The following is a 24593-nucleotide window of genomic DNA, read 5'->3' as shown; positions in this document are numbered from 1 at the left end:
ACTTAAAACCCGTGCCCTGAGGGCTGTGGGGGAGTGTCCTCCTCAAAAACATATTTTCTATCTGGAAATCAACTATGCTGAACAAAATGTCTATCTCAATTTTGATTGGATTTATTTGGGGAAATGTTGGGTGGGGGGGGGGGCGAGTTGCCGTTCAATCACTTTTTGCTATTAAAAAGGGCACTAGCCCTTTGAATTTCCAATTGAATGAGCCTTTTTTGGAGTTTCTACAGCAACGCCTTCTATAAAAAACCATATATGCCCCCAGGGCATAACTTAAAACCCTTGCCCTGAGGGTAGTGGGGGAGTGTCCTCCTCAAAAACGTATTTTCTAACTGGAAATCAAATATGCTGAACAAAATGGATATCTCAAAATTTTGATTCGATGTGTTTGGGGGAATAATGGGCATGGGGGAGGGGCTGTTTGCCCTCCAATCACTTTCAACAATTAAAAAGGGCACTAGCCCTTTGAATTTCCAATCAAATGAGACTTTTTTGAAGTTTCTATGACAACGCCTTATATAAAAACCTTATATGCCCCCAGGGCATAACTTGAAACCCTTGCCCTGAGGGCTGTGCGGGAGTGTCCTTCTCAAAAACAAATTTTTTATCTGGAAACCAACTATGCTGAACAAAATTGAATGAGCCTTTTTGAAGTTTCTACAACAATGCTTTCTATAAAAACCTTATATGGCCCCCAGGGCCTAACTTAAAACTCTTGCCCTGAGGGTTGTGGGGGAGTGTCCTCCTCAAAAACACTTTCTAACTGGAAATCGACTATGCTGAACAAAATGGCTATCTCGAAATTTTGATTGCATGTGCTTGGGAGAATGAAGGCTGTGGAGGGGGGGGGCTAGTTGCCCTCTAATTGCTTTCAACTATTAAAAAGGGCCCTAGAACTCCCGATTTCCAATCGAATGAGCCCCTTTTGAAGTCTCTAGGATTACCCCTTCCATATGAAGTGCCCTGCTCTAAAGTAAAAAAATAATATATGGTATATTGTGCCAACATTGTTCTTATATGTCCTCAGGGCATAACTTAAAACTCTTGCCCCAAGGGTTGTGGGAGAGTGTAAAAAGATATTTTCTATCTGGAAATCAACTATGCTGAACAAAATGACTATCTCAAAATTTTGATTGGATGTGTTTGGGGGAATGATGGGCATGGGGGGGGGGCTAGTTGCCCTCCAATCACTTTCAACTATTAAAAAGGGCACTAGCCACCCCAATTTTCAATTGATTGAGCCCTTTTCGAAGTTTCTATGACAACTCCTTTGATACAAAGTGCCTGTCAAAGAAAGAAGAAGAAAAAAAAAACACATTGTGGCCACATAGTTCTTTACTTAGGCAGCACTAGTATGCTGCCTATGATAATAATTGCTTCTATTAGAAATTTACCCACCCCCTCCCCCTAATGTGCAAATATAGCCTATAGGCTACCCTGAATCATAACCACACAAAGAAGTTATCAACACTAGTTAAGTTATTGACCAGTGGTTAATACATATACCTAGTTTATAAATAATTTGTTAAAGAGTAACATAGGGTGAAAAACCAGTATCCAATTGAGCAAAATTATGTAAAACTAAAACCCTTACATCTTGTTACCAAAGAGGAATTGGGAAAAATTGTACATATCTGAGAAAAACTATAAATCTAACCTCTGCATCAATGTGGTTATTATCAAAAATTTTTAAGATCAAGCACTTGAAATTATTAGTTATTGACTTACCTACAAGGGCCTCTTTTTGGAAATACCAATTATTCTATTTTGATGTATATATCCTTTTATTGTTTCATTTTTATTCACATATTAACAGAAAGCTGATTTTCTTCTGAATCTGAAAATGTGATTTTTATTGGTGGATACTTATTCTATAAATCAGAAATATTAAATATAATTTTTTCTTTTCAATTGCTTGTCAAAACAGAGACCACTTTTAGATTTATGCTGACAAATTATTGGTGAAAATTTGTCCAAGAAGGCAGAGATCTTGTTACTGCCCTCACAGACTTACCTCTGTACGGTTGTCAGAATTACATCCTGAATGCAAATTTAACATTCATTTGCATCAGAAATGAACTTTCACTGCCCTAATGTGCAAATATACACCCTGAATTGGTATGTATAGGTGGGGGGGGTCCATTTCCAATACAAATGCATGTTAAATTTGGATTCAGGATGCAATTTTGACCATAGAGGTAAGTTTATTTCTTAGCTACCTGAATAGTCTGTAAATATAAACCTTACCCATATCCTAGTCCTCTCCTCCCCTTCTTCCAATAGGGTCAGATATGTTAAATCTTGAGTTTTTTAATCACATAGCCAGGTAGAATATGAAACTATCACTTGGTGTGTCCTTTTATGCTCTTTCAAAATACATTAATTGTTTCTTTTGCAATTTTTATTTTGCATTCAAAAAGGGACTTACAAAGTGGCACCTTGTTTTTTATTATTCACCAGTAGAAAATAACTACCCAAAATTTTGAAAACTAATTTAATATAATCATAAATTGTTACTTTAATCAACAATAACAGTGCATTGCTCCACTCCCCCTCCTTCCCTAAATGGATTGGTATACAGCACACAATATATATTCACACTATTTTTTATAATAGCAAAACTCTTTTCTTACTGCTGATTAAGTAGTGTTTTCTATAAAATACGAGGGCAATTCAGAAACTAACCTCCGATTGGTCACAGTGCGTGTAGTGGGGGGAGTAGCGCGCCATCTCTGCATTCACGCGCTCAGCAGGTCAGTCGGCATCAAGCCGTAGTCGAGTGAACATCGTACCTACGCTAGTTTAGTTATTGTGGTAGTTTGAAATATGTGCTGCAATAGAAAATCCCGCCAAATGTGAAGTGCGTGCTGTTATAAGGTTTTTTACAGCCAAAGGATATTCTGCAGCAGCTATTCATCGTGAGTTTTGTGCCTGTACGGACCAAAAGTTATGAGTGAAGGAGTTGTCCGTGAATGGGTATGTTTATTCAAAAGTGGACGAGAAAACGTTCATGATGAAGACAGGAGTGGTAGAGCATCCTTGGTGACTGACGAACTCGTTCAGACAGTTGATGCAAAAGTTCGTGAAAATCAATGTTTCACAATGGCGGAGTTGTCTACTGATTTTCCACAGATTTCTAAGACTCTTTTGTACAAGATAGTGACAGCAAGATTGGGTTACCGTAAGTTCTGTGCACGATGGGTGACCAAAATTCTTACCAACCACCACAAAACACAAAGAATGGCCTCTGCATTAGACTTTCTGTCATGTTATGAGGACAAAGGAGAACCATTTTTAAACAGAATCGTGACCAGTGACAAAACCTGGATTAAGTACGTGAACCCTGAGACAAAAGAACAGTCAAAGATGTGGGCACATTCAGATTCGCCTACCAAACCAAAAAAAGCCCGGCAAGATTTTTCTGCCAGAAAACTGATGGCAACGGTGTTTTGGGATGCCAAAGGGGTGTTGTTGGTTGAATTCATGGAACATGGGACGACCATTAATCAAGACGTGTACTGTGAAACACTAAAAACATTACAACAGGCTATACAGAACAAACGCCGTGGTATGCTGACTTCTGGTATCGTTTTTTTTCCACAATAACGCCCGTCCTCACTCTGCTCGCAGAACAACAGCCCTTCTTGAGTCCTTCAAGTGGGACGTTTTCAACCATCCACCTTACAGCCCAGATCTGGCGCCAAGCGATTATCACCTCTTCATGCATATGAAGAAATGGCTTGGGTCCCACCGGTTTGATGACGATGAAGAGCTCAAAGATGCGGTCACAGGCTGGCTCAAGGCACAAGCGGGTGATTTTTATGCAGAAGCAATTTCAAAGCTTGTGAAGAGATACGATAAGTGCCTCAATCGTTATGGAGACTATGTCGAAAAATAGTGCAAAGATGTAGTTGTAAGATGTATATATTAAAATATTTTTACTTAACTTGGTGTATTTTTTTCAATCAACCGGAGGTTAGTTTCTGAATTGCCCTCATAGTAAAGAAGAAAATAGTTGTGCAATTGAAACATTCAGTTTTAATATACAGAGTAAACTGAATATTTCTCCATCAGGGAGTAATACATTTTTAGGAGTATAAGTAAGTATCCATTCTTTTAAGGTAGTTTTCAGAATTTCCTGTAACAATTTTCCAATAAGGAACAAGGTATATTTTAAGGGCTCAAAATAAAATTTGCAAAGGAAACAATATTTAGAAACAGCTTAAAAAGACAAATCCTCTGGTTTATTCACCTTTTATATTGTAAAGTAATAGAAAAACTCTCATATTGCCCAAGGTATACAAGATACTAGTATCTTGTATACTAGATACTATCTATATACCCTAGGGTATATAAGAGTGCTGTTATTGATGTTAAAAGTAAAGATCTCCATCTAGTAGTGTCTAGGGTTAATTTAAAGCTGAAATTCCAGAAAGGTAACTATCTCCTGGGAAGTTATGATGTTGGTACACTCCAGGGTGAGATTTGAGAGAAACTTTCCAGAAACAGTAATGGATACAGACTTTTGCAATTTTGTAGGTATAACAATCTAGTTATAACCAATATGGTGTTTGCTCATAAAATGGCTCATAAGTTAACATGGTATTCATGTGATGGTAAGACAGCAAACCTTATTGATTATGTTATAGTAAACCGAAAACTGGCAGGATCAATACAAGATACTAGGGTATATAGAAGTCCCTTTATTAGGCTAAAGTTAAAAGTAAAGATCACCATCTAGTAGAGTTTAGGGTAATTTTAAAGCTGAAATTTCAGAAGGGTAACAACCTCCCGGGAAGTTATGATTTAGGTAGACTCCAAGATGAGAATTTTAGAGAAACTTTCCAGGAACAGGTAAATATTAATTTTCAGAGTCTAAAATTTGATAATGTGAAAGATGGCTGGAATAATTTTAGAAAAATAATTTGTGAAGTTGCTGAAGGTGTATTTGGGAAGAAAGCTAGAACTGCAGCTAAGAATATTAGTGAAAAAGCCTTATGTTTAATAGAAAGGAGAAAGGACTTGTACAAGAACTATCTGAGTGATAGATTGTATGAAAACAAAAGAAATGTAAAGAAAGTGGAGAAAGCATTATAATTTGAACTAAGGAGGTGTGAAGTAGAGGCCATGGATAAAATTGCCAAGGATCTGGAAGATGCAGCTAGACGGCATAATAGTAAAATATTGTACTGGCACGTTAACAAATTGAGAGGGAGTAGTCAATCCGGACTTGTCCCAATTAAAGATAGGAATGGGGTTGCAATTAGCGATAAGGAAAAAACTAAAGCGAGTTGAGCCAAACATTTTGAGAACTTGCTTAACCAAGATAGAGTTGCTGGAAAAAATATAGAGGAAAATGAAAAAGTTTGTGATACCTTGGATGTGAGGGAAGATTTGTTTTGTGAGGAGGAATTAGCAACAGTAATAAAAGGATTAAAGAATAATAAGGCTCCAGGTGCTGATAGGGTGGTAAATGAGTTTCTTAAATATGATGGCTCTGAGGTTAGAAATAAGTTACTGAAGATTATGAACATGATAAGAGGCAACGCTGCAGCGTTGCCTATAGTAAAGGCCATACGGCTCCAATGTTTTATTATTATTATTTTTTTTTTCCCAGAGGCACTTCATATGAAAGGGGTCGTCGTATAAACTTCAAATGGGGCTAATTCATTTGGAAATGGAGAGTTCTAGTGCTCATTTTAATTGTCGAAAATTTTTTGAGGGCAACTAGCCCCCCCCCCCCACGCCCATCATTCCCACCAACACATCCAATAAAAATTTTGAGATAGCCATTTTGTTAGGCGTAGTTTTTTTCCATATGGAAAATATTTTTTTGTGGTGCAAACCCCCCCCCCCCCACAACCCTCAGGGCAAGGGTTTTAAGTTATGCCCTGGGGGCATATAAGGTTTTCATAGAAGGCGTTGTCGTAGAAACTTCAAAACAGGCTCATTCAATTGAAAATTAGAAGAGCTAGTGCCCTTTTTAATAGTTGAAAGTGATTGGAGTGTAACTAGCCCCACTCCCCCCCCCCTCCCACGCCCATCATTTCCCCAAAAACATCCAATCAATATTTGAGATAGCCATTTTGTTCAGTGTAGTTTATTTCCAGATAGAAAATATATTTTTGAGGAGGATACCCCCCCGCCACAACCCTCAGGGTAAGGGTTTTAAGTTATGGCCTGGGGGCATATAAGGTTTTTATAGAAGGCGTTATCATAGAAACTTCAAAACAGGCTCATTCAATTTGAAATTAAAGAGCTAGTGCCCTTTTCAATAGTCGAATGTGATTGGAGTGTAACTAACCCCCCCCCCACGCCCATCATTTCCCCATACACATCCAATCAAAATTTTCAGATACCCATTTTGTTCAGCATAGTTGATTTCCAGATAGAAAATATATTTTTGAGGTGGACACTCCCCCACAACCGTCAGGGCAAGGGTTTTAAGTTATGCCCTGGGGGCATATAAGGTTTTTATAGAAGGCGTTGTCATAGAAACTTCAAAAAAGGTTCATTCGATTGGAAATTCAAAGGGATAGTGCCCTTTTTAATAGTCGAAAGTGATTGGAGGGCAACTAGCCCCTCCCCCTACGCCCATCATTCCCCTAAACACATCCAATCAAAATTTTGAGATAGCCATTTTTGTTCAGCATAGTTGATTTCCAGATTGAAAATATATTTTTGAAGACAAAGGTTTTAACCCTCAGGGCAAAGGTTTTAAGTTATGCCCTGGGAGCATTTAAGGTTTTTATTAAAGGCGTTGTCGTAGAAACTTCAAAACAGGCTCATTCGAATGGAATTTAAAGGGCTAGTGCCCTTTTTAATAGTCGAAAGTGATTGGAGGGCAGCTATACCCACTCCCTGCACTAATTATTTCCCCAAGGACAACCAAGCAAACTTTTAAAATAGCCATTTCATTCATGGTATCTGATTTCCACATATAAAATAGGTTTTGGAGGAGGACTCTTCCCCAGAACCTTCAGGGCAAGGGTTTTAAGATATGCCCTGGGGGCATATAAGGTTTTTATAGAAGGCGTTGTAGAAACTTCAGAAAAGGTTTATTCGATTGGACATTCAAAGGGATAGTGCCCTTTTTAATAGTCAAAAGTGATTGGAGGGCAGTTAGCCCCCCCCTACGCCCATCATTTCCCCAAACACATCCAATCAAATTTTGGAGATAGCCATTTTATTCAGGGTAGCTGATTTCCAGAGAGAAAATATGTTTGTTAGGAGGACACTCCCCCAAAACCTTCAGGGCAAGGGTTATAAGATATGCCCTGGGGGCATATAAGGTTTTTATAGAAGGCGTTGTTGCAGAACCTTCAAAAAAGGTTCATTCGATTGGAAATTCAAAGGGATAGTGCCCTTTTTAATAGTGAAAAGTGATTGGAGGGCAACTAGCCCCCCCCCTACGCCCATCATTTCCCCAAACGCATCCAATCAAACTTTTGAGATAGCCATTTTGTTCAATGTAGCTGAGTTCCAGATAGAAAATATGTTTTTGAGGAGGACACTCCCCCACAACCCTTGGCAAGAGTTTTAAGTTATGCCCTGGGGCCATATAAGGTTTTTATATAAGGCGTTGTCGTAGAAACTTCAAACAGACTCATTCAATCGGAAATTCAAAGGGTTAGTGTCCTTTTTACTTGTCGAAATTTATTGGAGGGCACCTAGCCCCCCCTCCCCCCCCACGCCCATCATTCCCCAAACCACATTCAATAAAAATTTTGAGACATCCCTTTTGTTCAGCGTCGTTGATTTCCAGATAGAAAATATGTTTTTGAGGAGGACACTCCCCCACAACCCTCAGGGTACGTGTTTTAAGTTATGCCCTGGGGGCATATAAGGTTTTTATAGAAGGTGGTGTCGTAGAAACTTCAAAAAAGGCTCATTTGATTGGAAATTCCGAGGGCTAGTACCCTTTGTAATAGCCGAAAGTGATTTAAGGGCAACTAACCCCCCTCTCACGCCCACCTTTTCCCCAAACACATCCAATCAAAATTTTAAGACAGCCATTTTATTAAATGTAGTTTTAAGTTCTGAAAATTAGGTCTTTGAGAATTACAACTCCCCCAAAGCCCTCAGGGCAAGGGTTGTAATTTAAGTATTCTCCGGATCCTTCATATTATTTCTTATGGAAGGATGCTTGTATAAACCTTAAAGAGGGCTCGTTTGATTGGAAATTGAAAGTTCTTGTTCACTTTTTAAGAGTCAAAAGAGATTGAAGGGCAACTAGCCCCTCTCCCTCCTCCACGCCCTCAATGCATCAGATAAAAATTTTGAGATAGACACTTTTTTTAAATAGTTCAAAGTTCTGATAACAAAAACTCCGGTGTCGACACAGCCCCCCAGGGCCCAGGGGTAGGCGTTGTAAGTTGTGCCCTGGGGCATAACTTATTAAGGGGGGGTTTATTATGGGGCATATGATATATTTATATGTTATATGTTGATATATTAAACATATGATATATGTTTTTTGCTGATATTTATTCCCTAAAATCTTAATTAATTTTTGATTTCTTAAAGTTACAAAAGTGAAAATATTTCAAAGAAATGGTTTCAGTAAAGCGCCAATGACGCAGTAGGTTTTAGGCTTCTGCAGTGAGATGATACCCAAACTCTTGTTTGTAGTTATTTTTATTCGATTAAACTTGATTTGCATATTCAAGTTAAGTTTCACTCGTTTTAGAAATCATTTATTCATTTATATTAGTATATATTGTATGTTTTTTTCACATTGACTGTTTATTTAATTTCTGTATGTTTTAAGTTTCATTTATACTTTAATAGCAAAATATTTATTTTTTTTTTAAGCTTGATTTTCATTTTCAATCCAAGCGATACTCAGCCTAAGATCTGTTCATTCTTTTACAAAGTTACTTGTTGTTGGTTTTTTTGCAATGGAGGCCTGAAGATTTGAGGCTCGGTTTTGGTTTTATGTAGTCTTTGACATGATTCAATGGTAGTTTTTAGTTTGAAATTTTAAAGTTCTTAGTATATCAAAAGGTTAAGTTTAAAAATGACTTTAATTTTATTTTAAAAAATTATTTTTCGAAAGTTTTTTTTTAATTAATTTTTGAAAAAGGGGAAGTATCTAACGATTTTAGGAAAACCTCAATTAAACCCCTGTATAAGAAAGACGATAAGAGTGAATGTGATAATTATTGAGGGATTAATCTGGTCTCTGTAGGTAGTAGATTACTTAGTAATATGATACTGTTTAGACTGAGGGATCCCATAGACAAAGTTTCAAAAAGTTCGTGGTAACGAACTGTAAGTAAGGAGGAACCCGGCTCAATGGTAACGGAAACTCTAGAAAACAGAATTTTGACACCAATAGATACATCAAAAGAATCATATTTTAATTCTGATGTCAAAAATATAAGTTTCATCAAGTTTACTCATACCTATCAAAAGTTAAGCGCCTGATAAAATTTAGCTGATTTTTGAAAAATGGGGGAAAGACTACCTGAAAGCTATGAAAATGCAATGAAGATCAAATCAACAGGTTACGCGTATCATAGAACCTTTATGCAGATGTTTCAAGCTCCTATCTGCAAAAATGTGGAATTTAGCATTTTTTGCCAAAAGAAGGATCACGGATGCGTGTTTATTTTTTTTTTTTTTATTTTTTTTTCCAGGGGTGATCGTATTTACCCAATGGTTCTAGAATATCTTGAGAAGGCTCATTTGCACGGAAATTAAAAAGTTCTAATGCTCTTTTTAAGTGACCAAAAAAAAATGGAGGGCAACTAGGCCTCCTCCCACACTCATTTTTTCTCAAAGTCACTTAATTAAAATTTTGAGATAGCCATTTTGTTCAGCACAGTCGAAAATCTAATAAATATGTCTTTTAAGATGACTTAATCCCCCAAAGTTCCCAGGGGAAGGGCTGAAAGTTATGAACTTTGCCCATTGCTTACATATTGTATTGATTATTGGGAAGTATACAGACATTTTCAGGAAGGCTGGTGGGGGGGGTGGGGGCTAGAGGAGGGGGTTACTCGGGAGAATCTTTCCGTGGAGGATGTTTCTTTGGGGTAAGCGACATTTCTGTGAAGGGGGCGTCGGATTTCCCAGCATTAATAAAAAAACGATCAGAAAGTTAAATATAAAAAAAACAAGTTTTTCAATTAAAAGTAAGAAGCAGCATCAGAACTTAAAACGAACAGCAATTATTATGTATTTGAGGAGGTTCTCCCCCAAGTCAATACCTCGCTCTTTACGCTAAAGTTTTTTTTTTAGTGCTTTCAAAAGAGCTATCTATTCTAATTAAATGGCCTTTGTGATTCAGGGGTTTGTGAATAAAATAATTTAACTTTTATCGTAAAGAGCGTGGTATTAACTAAGGGGAGATCCCCCTAATATACGTAATAACATATACGTAATAAAAAAACAATAAAAAAACAAGTGATAAGGCTCAATAGTAATCGAAACTTTTAAAAACGGAATTTTGACGTCAATAAATGTATCAAAAGAATGGGCTTATAATGCTGATTCTAAATATATAAATTTTATTATGTTTAGTATTATTCATCAAAGGCTACGAGTCTGAGAAAATTTACCTTATTTTTTAAAGAGGGGGGAAACATTCTCTACAAGTGAAAGAATTTTAATGAAAATCACACCATCAGATTCAGCGTATCAAAAAACCCTATTAATTAGGTTTCAAGCTCATATCTGCAAAAATCTGCAACTTTGTATTTTGTGCCAGAAGCAAAATATACGAATATAGAAGTTCGTTACGTAAGTTAATTTGTAAATTACGTCAGAACCAAATTTAGAGACAGCCATTTAGCAAAAGAAAAGTAAAATTTTTATGCAAATTTTGTTTCCTTATTCAATGACGGTGAGCCAAAATAAAAGCTGCATTAACTACAAAACGATCAGAAATTAAATAAAAAAAAACAAGTTTTTTAAACTGAAAGTAAGGAGCGACATTAAAACTTAAAACGAGCAGAAATTATTCCGTATATGAAAGGGGTTGTCCCCTCATCAACGCCTTGCTCTTTACGCTAAAGTTCTTTATTGTTTTAAAAAATAAAGTTGTGAGACAGAGTCAAACTTTAGCGTAAACAGCGAAACGTTGAGGAGGGGACAGCCCCTTTTTTATACGAAATAATTTCTGTTCGTTTTAAGTTTTAATGTCGCTCCTTACTTTCAGTTAAAAAAACTTGTTTTTTTTATTTAATTAAGAGAAGAGCAGTGCGGTTTTAGAAAAGGTAGAGGATGTGTCAACCAAATTTTCACTCTTAGAGCAATAATTGAGAAGTGCCTGAGTTTTCAAACACCTTTGGTCCTCAGTTTTATAGATTATGAGTAAACGTTTGATTCTATTGATAGAAGAGCTTTAGCAAAGGTCTTATTCTTAAATGGTATACCAGACAAATACATTAAAGTGATTAGTGCTATGTACGAGAATAACGCTGCTGCGGTTAAGGTATGAAATGAGGTTAGCAGTTGGTTTTGTGTTGAATAAGGAGTTAAGTAGGGTTTTGTTCTATCCCCCTTAATATGGATCATTTTGATGGATTTTGTCTTAAGGAGCACAGGAAAGGCAATGGGAGACCACGGAATCAAATGGGGAGAAAAAGCTCTCCTGGACTTGGATTATGCTGATGATTTAAGCATCCTTGATGAAAGTGTAAGCAAAATGAATGAAGTTTTAGAGGTTTTGCGAGTTCAGGGTGAACTTGATTGATTGAACTTGAACAGGGTGCCAGAATTGGTTTGAAAATTAATGTTAGGAAGACTAAGTCACTAAGGCTAGGAATAAGTAAAGATGAAAAGGTGACGTTGGGTAATGAAAAGATTGATCAGGTGGGCAGCTTCACTTACCTTGGTAGTATTATTAGTAAAGATGGTGGGAGCAGTGAAGATGAAAAAAATAGAATAGCCAAGGCTCAGGGTGTTTTTCACAGTTAAAAAAAGTGGAAGAATAGGAAAATAAGTCTAAAAACCAATATTAAAATATTAGAAGTTAGAGTGATGACAGGGGTCAAATGTGGCTCTGAAGCTTAGGCGCTCCAAAAAGGGGATGAAGATTTGCTAGATGCTATCCAGAGATCTTGCTTAAGGACTGTTCTGGGTGCTCAGCTGACTGACTGTATTTCAAACAATAGGATATACAAAAAATGTGGTTCAATACTGCTCTCTAGGGCTATAATGAAAGAAAGGTTGAGGTGGTTAGGGCACGTTGTGCGGATAAAGGATGACAGATTGCCAAAGATTGTTCTTTTTATCCAGCCATCTAGGGCTAAACGGAAAGCAGGTCGTCCCCGTCTGGGGTGGGAGGACATCGTAAAGAAAGATTTAAAAGAAATGGGAACTTCGTGAGCGGGTGTAAAAAGGGAGGCTTTGAATAGATTGGGGTGGAGGAGGAGCGTGCGTAGCTGTGTTGGCCTCAGGCGGCTTGATGCTGCGGTGAGTTGTTAGTAGTAGTATTAATTTTCAGAAACATTTGAACGCTAGACTAGAGAATTTAAAATTTGACAATGTCGAAGATGGGTGGAACAATTTTTAAGAAAATAATTTTTGAAGTTGCTGATGGTGTCTAAGGGAAGAAGGTTAAAAATGCAGCTAGTAATATTGGTGAAAAAGTTTTGTGTTTAATAGAGAGGAGAAGGGGCTTGTACAAGAATTTTCTGAGTGATTGATCAAATGAAAACAAGAGGAATGTAAAGAAAGTGGAGAAAGCATTAAAATATGAACTAAAGAGCTGTGAAGTGGAGGCCATGGATAAATTTGCTGAGAATTGGGAAGATGCAGCTAGATGGCATAATAGTAAAATCTTGTACAGGCATGTTAATAAATTGGGAGGGAGTAGTCAGTCCAGATTTGTACCAGTTAAAGATAAGAATGGAGCCACAATTAGTGATGAGGAAAGAGTTAAAGAGAGATGGGCTGAACATTTTGAGAATATGCTAAAACAAGCTAGAGTTGCACAGAAAGATATAGAGAAAAATGAAAAAGTTTGTGATACCTTGGATGTGAAGGAAAATTTGTTTTGTGAGGAAGAATTAGTGACAGTACCAAAGGAATTAAAAAAAATAATAAGGCCCCAGGTGCTGATAGTGTAGTAAATGATTTTCTTAAATTTGGTGGCTCTGAAGTTAGAAATAAGCTACTGAAGATTATGATTATGATTTTTGAAAAAGAGGAAGTACCTGGCAAATTTAGGAAAACCCTAATTAAGCCACTATAAGAATGGTGATAAGCGTGAGTGTGGTAATTATTGAGGCATTATTGTTGTCTCTGTAGATAAACAATTATTTTGTAATATGCACATATTAAAGCTGTGTTTTGACAGCTTTTCTTTGAGCAAAAAGTATTTTTATGTGAAAAATGTTATTTTTAGACAAAATGTGTCTACAAATTTGAAAACTGCCATGTAACATTGCCACTTTGGTGCCCCACTTTTTCCGTGGCAAGTAATATGATACTTTTTAGAGTGAGAGATGCTGTAGACAAAGTTATAAGAGAAGAACAGTGCAATTATAGAAAGGTTAGAGGTTGTGTCAACCAAATTTTTGCTCTTAGGTTAATAATTGAGAAGTGCCTGAGTTATCAAACATCTTTAGTCCTTGGTTTTATAGATTATGAGCAAGGGTTTGATTCTGTTGATAGAAGAGCTTTAGCAAATGTCTTATCCCTTTATCATATACCAGGCAAATACATTAAAGTGATTAGTGCAATGCACAAGAATAACACTGCTACAGTTAAGGCAGGAAATGAGGTTAGCAGCTGGTTTTGTATTAAATCAGGAGTGAAGCAGTGTTGTGTTCTATCCTCCTTTATATGGATCTTTTTGATGAACTTTGTGTCAAGGAGCATGAGAAAGACAATGGGAGAACACAGAATCAAATGGGGAGGAAAAAATTTCCTGGACTTAGATTGTGCTGATGATTTAAGCATCCTAGATGAAAGTGTGAAAATAGTGTAGGTTTGAAAATTAATGATCAGAAGGCTAAGTCACTAAGGCTAGGAATAAGTTTAGATGAAAAGGTGACATTGAGTAGAAAAAAAGATTGATCAAGACTCAGGTTGTTTTTTCACAGTTGAAAAAAATTGGAAGAATAGGAAGATAAGTCTGCAAACAAAGATTAGAATATTTTAAGCTGCATTGATGACAGTGATCAAATATGGTTCTGAAGCATGAGCACTCTGAAAAGCAGATGAAGATTTGCTAGATGTTTTCTGGAGGAATTGTCTATGGATTGTTCTGCATATCCTGCTGATTGTCTGTATTTTAAACAATAGGCTGTACAAAAAGTGTGGTTCAATCCTGCTTTCTAGGGCTATAATGAGAGAAAGGCTGAGATGGTTAGGGCACGTTTCGGAGATGAATGATGACAGATTGCCAAAGATTGTCCTTGTTGGCCAACCATCTAGGGCTAAATGGAAGGCAGGTTGTCTGTGGTTGGGGTGGGAGGATGTCAGAGAGAAATATTTATCGGAAATGGGTGGGAGGGTTTAAAGAGGTAGGCTTTGAATAGACTGGGATGAAGTAGGAGTGTGCATAGCTGTGTTGGCCTCAGGCGGGTTGGTGCTCCAGTGAGTTGTTAGTAGTAGTAGTATACTACTACTATAGTATACTACAGTTGGTAGTAGTAGTGGTATACTACATAGCACTAATAATTTTAATGTATTTGTCTGGGATACCATACAAGGATAAGACCTTTGCTGAAGCTCTTCTATCAGCTGAATCAAACACTTGCTCATAATTTATAAAACTGAGGATTGAAGGTGTTTGATGACTCAGGCACTCCTCAACTATTAATGTAAGAGTGAAAATTTCGTCAACACATCCTCTATCCTTCCTAAAACTGCAATGCTCTTCTCTTAAAACTTTGTCTATAGCATCTTGAAGTGTAAAAAATGTCATCATACTAAGTAATTTGCTACCTACAGAAACCAGACCATTTGTTATCTACAGAAACCTGGATATAACATTATTTATTGGGCAATAAAAACTTTCTCCTGACTTGATGTGTCTTTTTTATGTTTTCTCTAATTAATACTAAAAACTTACATCATAAGTTCCATTTTGAGGCCTTAAAATGACACCTAATTCTTTAGTTTTTTGGCTTTTAAAACTAAAATAAAAATATATTATTCAGTTCTAAATCCAGTGCTAAGTTGATATTTTACAGCCAGATATTTTACAGATATTGATTTATTAATAGTAAATCCAGTAAACTTAATAATTTATAGAACTTATAATTCAGCCATTTCAACGTTTTCCTAATTTCAAGGGATGTATTTTTTTTGGTTAGTTTTGTTGAAGGAAAACATTCTTTGTTGCTTTGATCTCTTCTGTTCGCTGTTGCTGAGTCTCTTCTGTTTCTCTTAATTTTACAATAAGGTTTAGCTCTCAAAAGACACATCCCTTGAAATTAGAAAGACTAGAGTCAACATATAACACCACAATAACTAGGGGCTATACATAATATCCCATGAAAGATTAAATTTTTATTATATCTCCACTATAACAGTTAATCTATACACATATTTTGGAGATTTCAGGGTCCTGGCCTTAGATTATGACAATCAACCCAATTATGAAACCAGAACTTGTGTTCTAGAATGTTATTTCTGTATGGAAAAGTAATCTCTCCTCCTTGGAGGCATCTATTCCCACATTTATTTGCTATTTAAAACCCCAGTAAAGCATTGGGTTCAGATAGCCTGCAATATTAACACCTGATTTACAGGACACCTAAGATGATAATATCAAGCTATTTTCATTGCATACTGTATTGCCCTGCAGCTTGTACCTTATTTGCTTTGTGATGGTCCAGTAACATCTATTCTTAAGATGAATAAAGGTCCAATTCTTGCAACCCATATAGAATGATAGCTTTATCTTTGAGCATTGGAAAACTTCTTGAGAAGCTTGTCTATAAGGAAATTAGTATGAATTGTGACCACAGCAATAACTACTTAAGTCTTTCAAAGGGCTTGGCATACAAAATGTCTTTGCAACCTTTCTAGCAATCCTTGATAGATATAAAAAGTCCAAAAGTGAACTTTCCATTTGTGCCATTGAAAGTTCCAAGGCTTTTGACCCTATTCTTTGTTCCCAGGCAATGGTTTCTCTCTTTAGAAGCAGAGTTAATCCATCTGATGTGCCTGCCTACGAAACTGAATCAGAATGGCTCAATCCAGTTTTGTTAGCAAGGTATTGTTGGTAATAATGTTTGCATATGCCATGATATCAAGCAAAGTTCTGTCCTCAGTCCTGCCATATTTGATAATGATATCAGAGTTCACTCAATAAATTCCATCATACCTAATTGAGCCATTTATCTTTGCAGTTCATTTATTTTATGCTGATGATATTCTTCTCCTGGCTGGTAATCTAGATTGACACTAGAATGTGTTGATCTTGTTTGTTCTTGACTGAAATAAACAAGGTTGATTTGTTTGGTTGATTCTTTCAAATCTGAGTTTCTGTGTTTTTGGACTGATGACTGCCTCCATTGACAAAATTAAAGTTGGTGTAGCTAGTGTTTCTTCTTCCAGTTCATTTAGGTATTTAAACCATCATCCATCAATGATCCATGCAAAAATGATCACTTTAACAGTTTAAAAATGAAAATTGTAAGTTTTTTGTGACTTTCTGATTAGAAGTTTTTTTGGTCCAGTTGACAGATTCAAATAAATGAAGCAGTAGGACTATAAGTTTCATTTGATCGAAAGAGACTCTAAAGGGTCCCTTTAGGGTCTAATAAAACTAGAGTAATCAATAATTTACACTAGAGTAAATAGCCAAGAATGAGGCACACAAGAAAAACCTGGTGATGTTCTTCTTCTTAACAAAAGCACCCCGAATCCTAAATGAGCTCCTTTTGGCTTCCAACTGCAGTTTTTTTACTCATTTTTCCCATTTCCACAACCTTAGAGCAATAATAATAAAAAAAACATAATACAACTTCAGTTACAGTTAAATACATAATACAGTTTTTGATTGACTTGTGGAAAGTACATGCACTCAAGCAGTTTTTTCTCTGCAGTTTAAAACCTACAGACTGGCTGATACCAATTGGCTCTTCTTACTCGCTCAAGCTCTCTTCTGCACAAGTTCACAAAAAAAATCAAAGCACATCTAAATTGTATTAACTCATCAATTGCCTCTCTGTAAAGCTTCTTTTCAATGGAAGCTTGTAAAGGAACATCCACAATCAGGTTAATATCTAGTGAAAGTTAAAAATTTTAAGATAGGGTATGCAGTTTATAAATTCCTGGAGTACTTGCAGTGCATTCGAAGATGCACTGATGCACTCATAGATGTATTTGCATTGAAATAAGGAAATTTAATTAGGTACAAAAGCAAACTTCTCACATCGAGGAAATTTAATCCATGATAGGTTGCTTAGCTAAAAATACTGATTGATAAATTTAACTGGATTTACCAAATTGAAAGCCGAATTTGAATTGGTTTTCTTGTTTTAGGAAACTCAGAGACTGATGGCAGAGCCTGTTCCTGGTATCAGTGCAGTTCCAGATGAATCAAATGCTAGGTATTTTCATGTAATTGTAGCTGGTAAGTTGTTTAGAATGCATTTATTGTATTGTGATCACAATACTGATTATTATTACTTGTCTCTTAGGAATGAACAGTAAGAACATATTTGGAAAAAGTACATAGTCTACTCACTAAGAGGGCTGTTAAAAAATGAGCAAATGATATATATATATATATATATATATATATATATATATATATATATATATATATATATATATATATATATATATATATATATATATATATACATATATATATATATATATATATATATATATATATATATATATATATATATATATATATATATATATATATATATATATATATATATATATATATATATATATATATATATATATATATATATATATATATATATATTTCATAAACAACTGAAAGCTATGCTTTTTAACCATGATTCCACATTATCACTGTTCAAATTGAGATGCTTGTCACATTATTCCACTAGCTAATTATAAATTTTTATATTTTTGGATTTAGTGCAGTCCTTCAAATGCTAGGTATTTTCATGTAATTGTTGCTGGTAAGTTGTTTAGAATGCATTTATTGTATTGTGATCACAATACTGATTATTATTACTTGTCGCTTAGGAATGAACAGTAAGAACATATTTGGAAAAAGTACATAGTCTACTCACTAAGAGGGCTGGTAAAAAATGAGAAAATGATATATATATATATATATATATATATATATATATATATATATATATATATATATATATATATATATATATATATATATATATATATATATATATATTTCATAAACAACTGAAAGCTATGCTTTTTAACCATGATTCCACATTATCTCTGTTCAAATTGAGATGCTTGTCACATTATTCCACTAGCTAATTATTAATTTTTATATTTTTGGATTTACTGCAGTCCTTCAAATGCTAGGTATTTTCATGTAATTGTTGCTGGTAAGTTGTTTAGAATGCATTTATTGTATTGTGATCACAATACTGATTATTATTACTTGTCTCTTAGGAATGAACAGTAAGAACATATTTGGAAAAAGTACATAGTCTACTCACTAAGAGGGCTGTTAAAAAATGAGCAAATGATATATATATATATATATATATATATATATATATATATATATATATATATATATATATATATATATATATATATATATATATATATATATTTCATAAACAACTGAAAGCTATGCTTTTTAACCATGATTCCACATTATCTCTGTTCAAATTGAGATGTTTGTCACATTATTCCACTAGCTAATTATTAATTTTTATATTTTTGGATTTAGTGCAGTCCTTCAAATGCTAGGTATTTTCATGTAATTGTTGCTGGTAAGTTGTTTAGAATGCGTTTATTGTGTTGTGAACACAATACTGATTATTATTACTTGTCTCTTAGGAATGAACAGTAAGAACATATTTGGAAAAAGTACATAGTCTACTCACTAAGATGGCTGTTAAAAAAATGAGCAAATGATATATTTGTTTCATAAACAACTGAAAGCTCTGCTCTTTTACTATAATTCCACATTGACTCGGTTCAAATTGAGATGCTTGTCACATTATTCCACTAATTAATTATTCATTTTTATATTTTTGGATTTAGTGAAGTCCCAGACGAATCAAATGCTAGGTATTTTCATGTAATTGTAGCTGGTAAGTTGTTTAGAATGTATTTATTGTATTGTGATCACAAAACTGATTATTATTACTTGTCTCTTAGGAATGAACAGTAAGAACATATTTGAAAAAAGTACATAGTCTACTCACTAAGAGGGCTGTTAAAAAATGAGAAAATGATATATTTGTTTCATAAACAACTGAAAGCTATGCTCTTTTACTATAATTCCACATTGACTCAGTTCAAATTGAGATGCTTGTCACATTATTCTACTAATTAATTATTCATTTTTATATTTTTGGATTTAGTGAAGTCCCACACGAATCAAATGCTAGGTACTTTCATGTAATTGTTGCTGGTAAGTTGTTTAGAATGCATTTATTGTATTGTGATCACAATACTGATTATTATTACTTGTCTCTTAGGAATGAACAGTAAGAACATATTTGGAAAAAGTACATAGTCTACTCACTAAGAGGGTTGGTAAAAAATGAGCAAATGATATATATATATATATATATATATATATATATATATATATATATATATATATATATATATATATATATATATATATATATATATATATATATATATATATATATATATATATATATATATATATATATATATATATATATATATATATATATATATATATATATATATATATATATATATATATATATATATATATATATATATATATATATATATATATATATATATATATATATATATATATATATATATTTCATAAACAACTGAAAGCTATGCTTTTTAACCATGATTCCACATTATCTCTGTTCAAATTGAGATGCTTGTCACATTATTCCACTAGCTAATTATTAATTTTTATATTTTTGGATTTAGTGCAGTCCTTCAAATGCTAGGTATTTTCATGTAATTGTTGCTGGTAAGTTGTTTAGAATGCATTTATTGTATTGTGATCACAATACTGATTATTATTACTTGTCTCTTAGGAATGAACAGTAAGAACATATTTGGAAAAAGTACATAGTCTACTCACTAAGAGGGCTGTTAAAAAATGAGCAAATGATATATATATATATATATATATATATATATTTTTCATAAACAACTGAAAGCTATGCTTTTTAACCATGATTCCACATTATCTCTGTTCAAATTGAGATGTTTGTCACATTATTCCACTAGCTAATTATAAATTTTTATATTTTTGGATTTAGTGCAGTCCTTCAAATGCTAGGTATTTTCATGTAATTGTTGCTGGTGAGTTGTTTAGAATGCATTTATTGTGTTGTGAACACAATACTGATTATTAATATTACTTGTCTCTTAGGAATGAACAGTAAGAACATATTTGGAAAAAGTACATAGTCTACTCACTAAGAGGGCTGTTAAAAAAATGAGCAAATGATATATTTGTTTCATAAACAACTGAAAGCTATGCTCTTTTGCTATAATTCCACATTGACTCGGTTCAAATTGAGATGCTTGTCACATTATTCCACTAATTAATTATACATTTTTATATTTTTGGATTTAGTGAAGTCCCACACGAATCAAATGCTAGGTATTTTCATGTAATTGTAGCTGGTAAGTTGTTTAGAATGTATTTGTTGTATTGTGATCACAATACTGATTATTATTACTTGTCTCTTAGGAATGAACAGTAAGAACATATTTGAAAAAAGTACATAGTCTACTCACTAAGAGGGCTGTTAAAAAATGAGCAAATGATATATTTGTTTCATAAACAACTGAAAGCTGTGCTCTTTTACTATAATTCCTCATTGACTCGGTTCAAATTGAGATGCTTGTCACATTATTCCACTAATTAATTATTCATTTTTAAATTTTTGGATTTAGTGAAGTCCCACACGAATCAAATGCTAGGTATTTTCATGTAATTGTAGCTGGTAAGTTGTTTAGAATGTATTTGTTGTATTGTGATCACAATACTGATTATTATTACTTTTCTCTAAGGAATGAAAAGTAAGAACATATTTGAAAAAAGTACATAGTATACTCACTAAGAGGGCTGTTAAAAAATGAGCAAATGATATATTTGTTTCATAAACAACTGAAAGCTATGCTCTTTTACTATAATTCCACATTGACTCGGTTCAAATTGAGATGCTTGTCACATTATTCCACTAATTAATTATTCATTTTTATATTTTTGGATTTAGTGAAGTCCCAGACGAATCAAATGCTAGGTATTTTCATGTAATTGTAGCTGGTAAGTTGTTTAGAATGTATTTATTGTATTGTGATCACAATACTGATTATTATTACTTGTCTCTTAGGAATGAACAGTAAGAGCATATTTGAAAAAAGTACATAGTCTACTCACTAAGAGGGCTGTTAAAAAATGAGCAAATGATATATTTGTTTCATAAACAACTGAAAGCTGTGCTCTTTTACTATAATTCCTCATTGACTCGGTTCAAATTGAGATGCTTGTCACATTATTCCACTAATTAATTATTCATTTTTATATTTTTGGATTTAGTGAAGTCCCACACGAATCAAATGCTTGGTATTTTCATGTAATTGTAGCTGGTAAGTTGTTTAGAATGTATCTATTGTATTGTGATCACAATACTGATTATTATTACTTGTCTCTTAGGAATGAACAGTAAGAACATATTTGAAAAAAGTACATAGTCTACTCACTAAGAGGGCTGTTAAAAAATGAGCAAATGATATATTTGTTTCATAAACAACTGAAAGCTATGCTCTTTTACTATAATTCCACATTGACTCGGTTCAAATTGAGATGCTTGTCACATTATTCCACTAATTAATTATTCATTTTTATATTTTTGGATTTAGTGAAGTCCCACACGAATCAAATGCTAGGTATTTTCATGTAATTGTAGCTGGTAAGTTGTTTAGAATGTATTTGTTGTATTGTGATCACAATACTGATTATTATTACTTGTCTCTTAGGAATGAACAGTAAGAACATATTTGAAAAAAGTACATAGTCTACTCACTAAGAGGGCTGTTAAAAAATGAGCAAATGATATATTTGTTTCATAAACAACTGAAAGCTATGCTCTTTTACTATAATTCCACATTGACTCGGTTCAAATTGAGATGCTTGTCACATTATTCCACTAATTAATTATTCATTTTTATATTTTTGGATTTAGTGAAGTCCCAGACGAATCAAATGCTAGGTATTTTCATGTAATTGTAGCTGGTAAGTTGTTTAGAATGTATTTATTGTATTGTGATCACAATACTGATTATTATTACTTGTCTCTTAGGAATGAACAGTAAGAGCATATTTGAAAAAAGTACATAGTCTAATCACTAAGAGGGCTGTTAAAAAATGAGCAAATGATATATTTGTTTCATAAACAACTGAAAGCTATGCTCTTTTACTATAATTCCACATTGACTCGGTTCAAATTGAGATGCTTGTCACATTATTCCACTAATTAATTATTCATTTTTATATTTTTGGATTTAGTGAAGTCCCAGACGAATCAAATGCTAGGTATTTTCATGTAATTGTAGCTGGTAAGTTGTTTAGAATGTATTTATTGTATTGTGATCACAATACTGATTATTATTACTTGTCTCTTAGGAATGAACAGTAAGAGCATATTTGAAAAAAGTACATAGTCTACTCACTAAGAGGGCTGTTAAAAAATGAGCAAATGATATATTTGTTTCATAAACAACTGAAAGCTATGCTCATTTACTATAATTCCACATTGACTCGGTTCAAATTGAGATGCTTGTCACATTATTCCACTAATTAATTATTCATTTTTATATTTTTGGATTTAGTGAAGTCCCACACGAATCAAATGCTTGGTATTTTCATGTAATTGTAGCTGGTAAGTTGTTTAGAATGTATCTATTGTATTGTGATCACAATACTGATTATTATTACCTGTCTCTTAGGAATGAACAGTAAGAACATATTTGAAAAAAGTACATAGTCTACTCACTAAGAGGGCTGTTAAAAAATGAGCAAATGATATATTTGTTTCATAAACAACTGAAAGCTATGCTCTTTTACTATAATTCCACATTGACTCGGTTCAAATTGAGATGCTTGTCACATTATTCCACTAATTAATTATTCATTTTTATATTTTTGGATTTAGTGAAGTCCCACACGAATCAAATGCTAGGTATTTTCATGTAATTGTAGCTGGTAAGTTGTTTCGAATGTATTTATTGTATTGTGATCACAATACTGATTATTATTACTTGTCTCTTAGGAATGAACAGTAAGAACATATTTGAAAAAAGTACATAGTCTACTCACTAAGAGGGCTGTTAAAAAATGAGCAAATGATATATTTGTTTCATAAACAACTGAAAGCTATGCTCTTTTACTATAATTCCACATTGACTCGGTTCAAATTGAGATGCTTGTCACATTATTCCACTAATTAATTATTCATTTTTATATTTTTGGATTTAGTGAAGTCCCACATGAATCAAATGCTAGGTATTTTCATGTAATTGTAGCTGATAAGTTGTTTCGAATGTATTTATTGTATTGTGATCACAATACTGATTATTATTACTTGTCTCTTAGGAATGAACAGTAAGAACATATTTGAAAAAAGTACATAGTCTACTCACTAAGAGGGCTGTTAAAAAATGAGAAAATGATATATTTGTTTCATAAACAACTGAAAGCTATGCTCTTTTACTATAATTCCACATTGACTCGGTTCAAATTGAGATGCTTGTCACATTATTCCACTAATTAATTATTCATTTTTATATTTTTGGATTTAGTGAAGTCCCACACGAATCAAATGCTAGGTATTTTCATGTAATTGTAGCTGATAAGTTGTTTAGAATGTATTTATTGTATTGTGATCACAATACTGATTATTATTACTTGTCTCTTAGGAATGAACAGTAAGAACATATTTGAAAAAAGTACATAGTCTACTCACTAAGAGGGCTGTTAAAAAATGAGCAAATGATATATTTGTTTCATAAACAACTGAAAGCTATGCTCTTTTACTATAATTCCACATTGACTCGGTTCAAATTGAGATGCTTGTCACATTATTCCACTAATTAATTATTCATTTTTATATTTTTGGATTTAGTGAAGTCCCACACGAATCAAATGCTAGGTATTTTCATGTAATTGTAGCTGGTAAGTTGTTTAGAATGTATTTATCATATTGTGATCACAATTCTGATTATTTCCACTGATCTGTAAGGAATAAATTGAATGAAAAATAACTTGTACATTTTTCAAAATCCTCTCTTGTACTCTTTTGCGCCATTTCCCTATCTCAAGCCCTGGTAAACCCTAATAAAGTGTCATATAGAACAATCTTTTTGTTTATAGAAGCCCCACTTGTCCTGTTGAAATCCAAAGTCAGCATCTTGACAGATTAGAGAGAGTGTGTAACTTAAGCATATACTGGCATTTATAGTGATTT

The 24593-nt window shown here is 33.7% G+C and overlaps 1 protein-coding gene across 1 annotated transcript in view; it reads left to right on the top strand.

Moving 5' to 3' along the window:
- The window catches only part of ben (bendless), a 33025-nt gene that overhangs the window by 4049 nt on the left and 4383 nt on the right, over positions 1 to 24593 (top strand). Inside the window, exon 2 of the mRNA XM_089094268.1 lies at positions 17458 to 17548. Within this exon, the coding sequence (XP_088950394.1) occupies positions 17458 to 17548 (91 nt within the window). The remainder of the gene's footprint in view (positions 1 to 17457; positions 17549 to 24593) is intronic.

The sequence above is a fragment of the Artemia sp. Qi Xiang Cuo genome, chromosome 9 (genome assembly GCF_049724085.1).
Source record: "Artemia sp. Qi Xiang Cuo chromosome 9, ASM4972408v1, whole genome shotgun sequence".
Classification (NCBI taxonomy): Eukaryota; Metazoa; Arthropoda; class Branchiopoda; order Anostraca; family Artemiidae; genus Artemia; species Artemia sp. Qi Xiang Cuo.
Note: the sequence above shows the minus strand (reverse complement) of the source record. Positions and strands in the feature narration are given on the sequence as shown.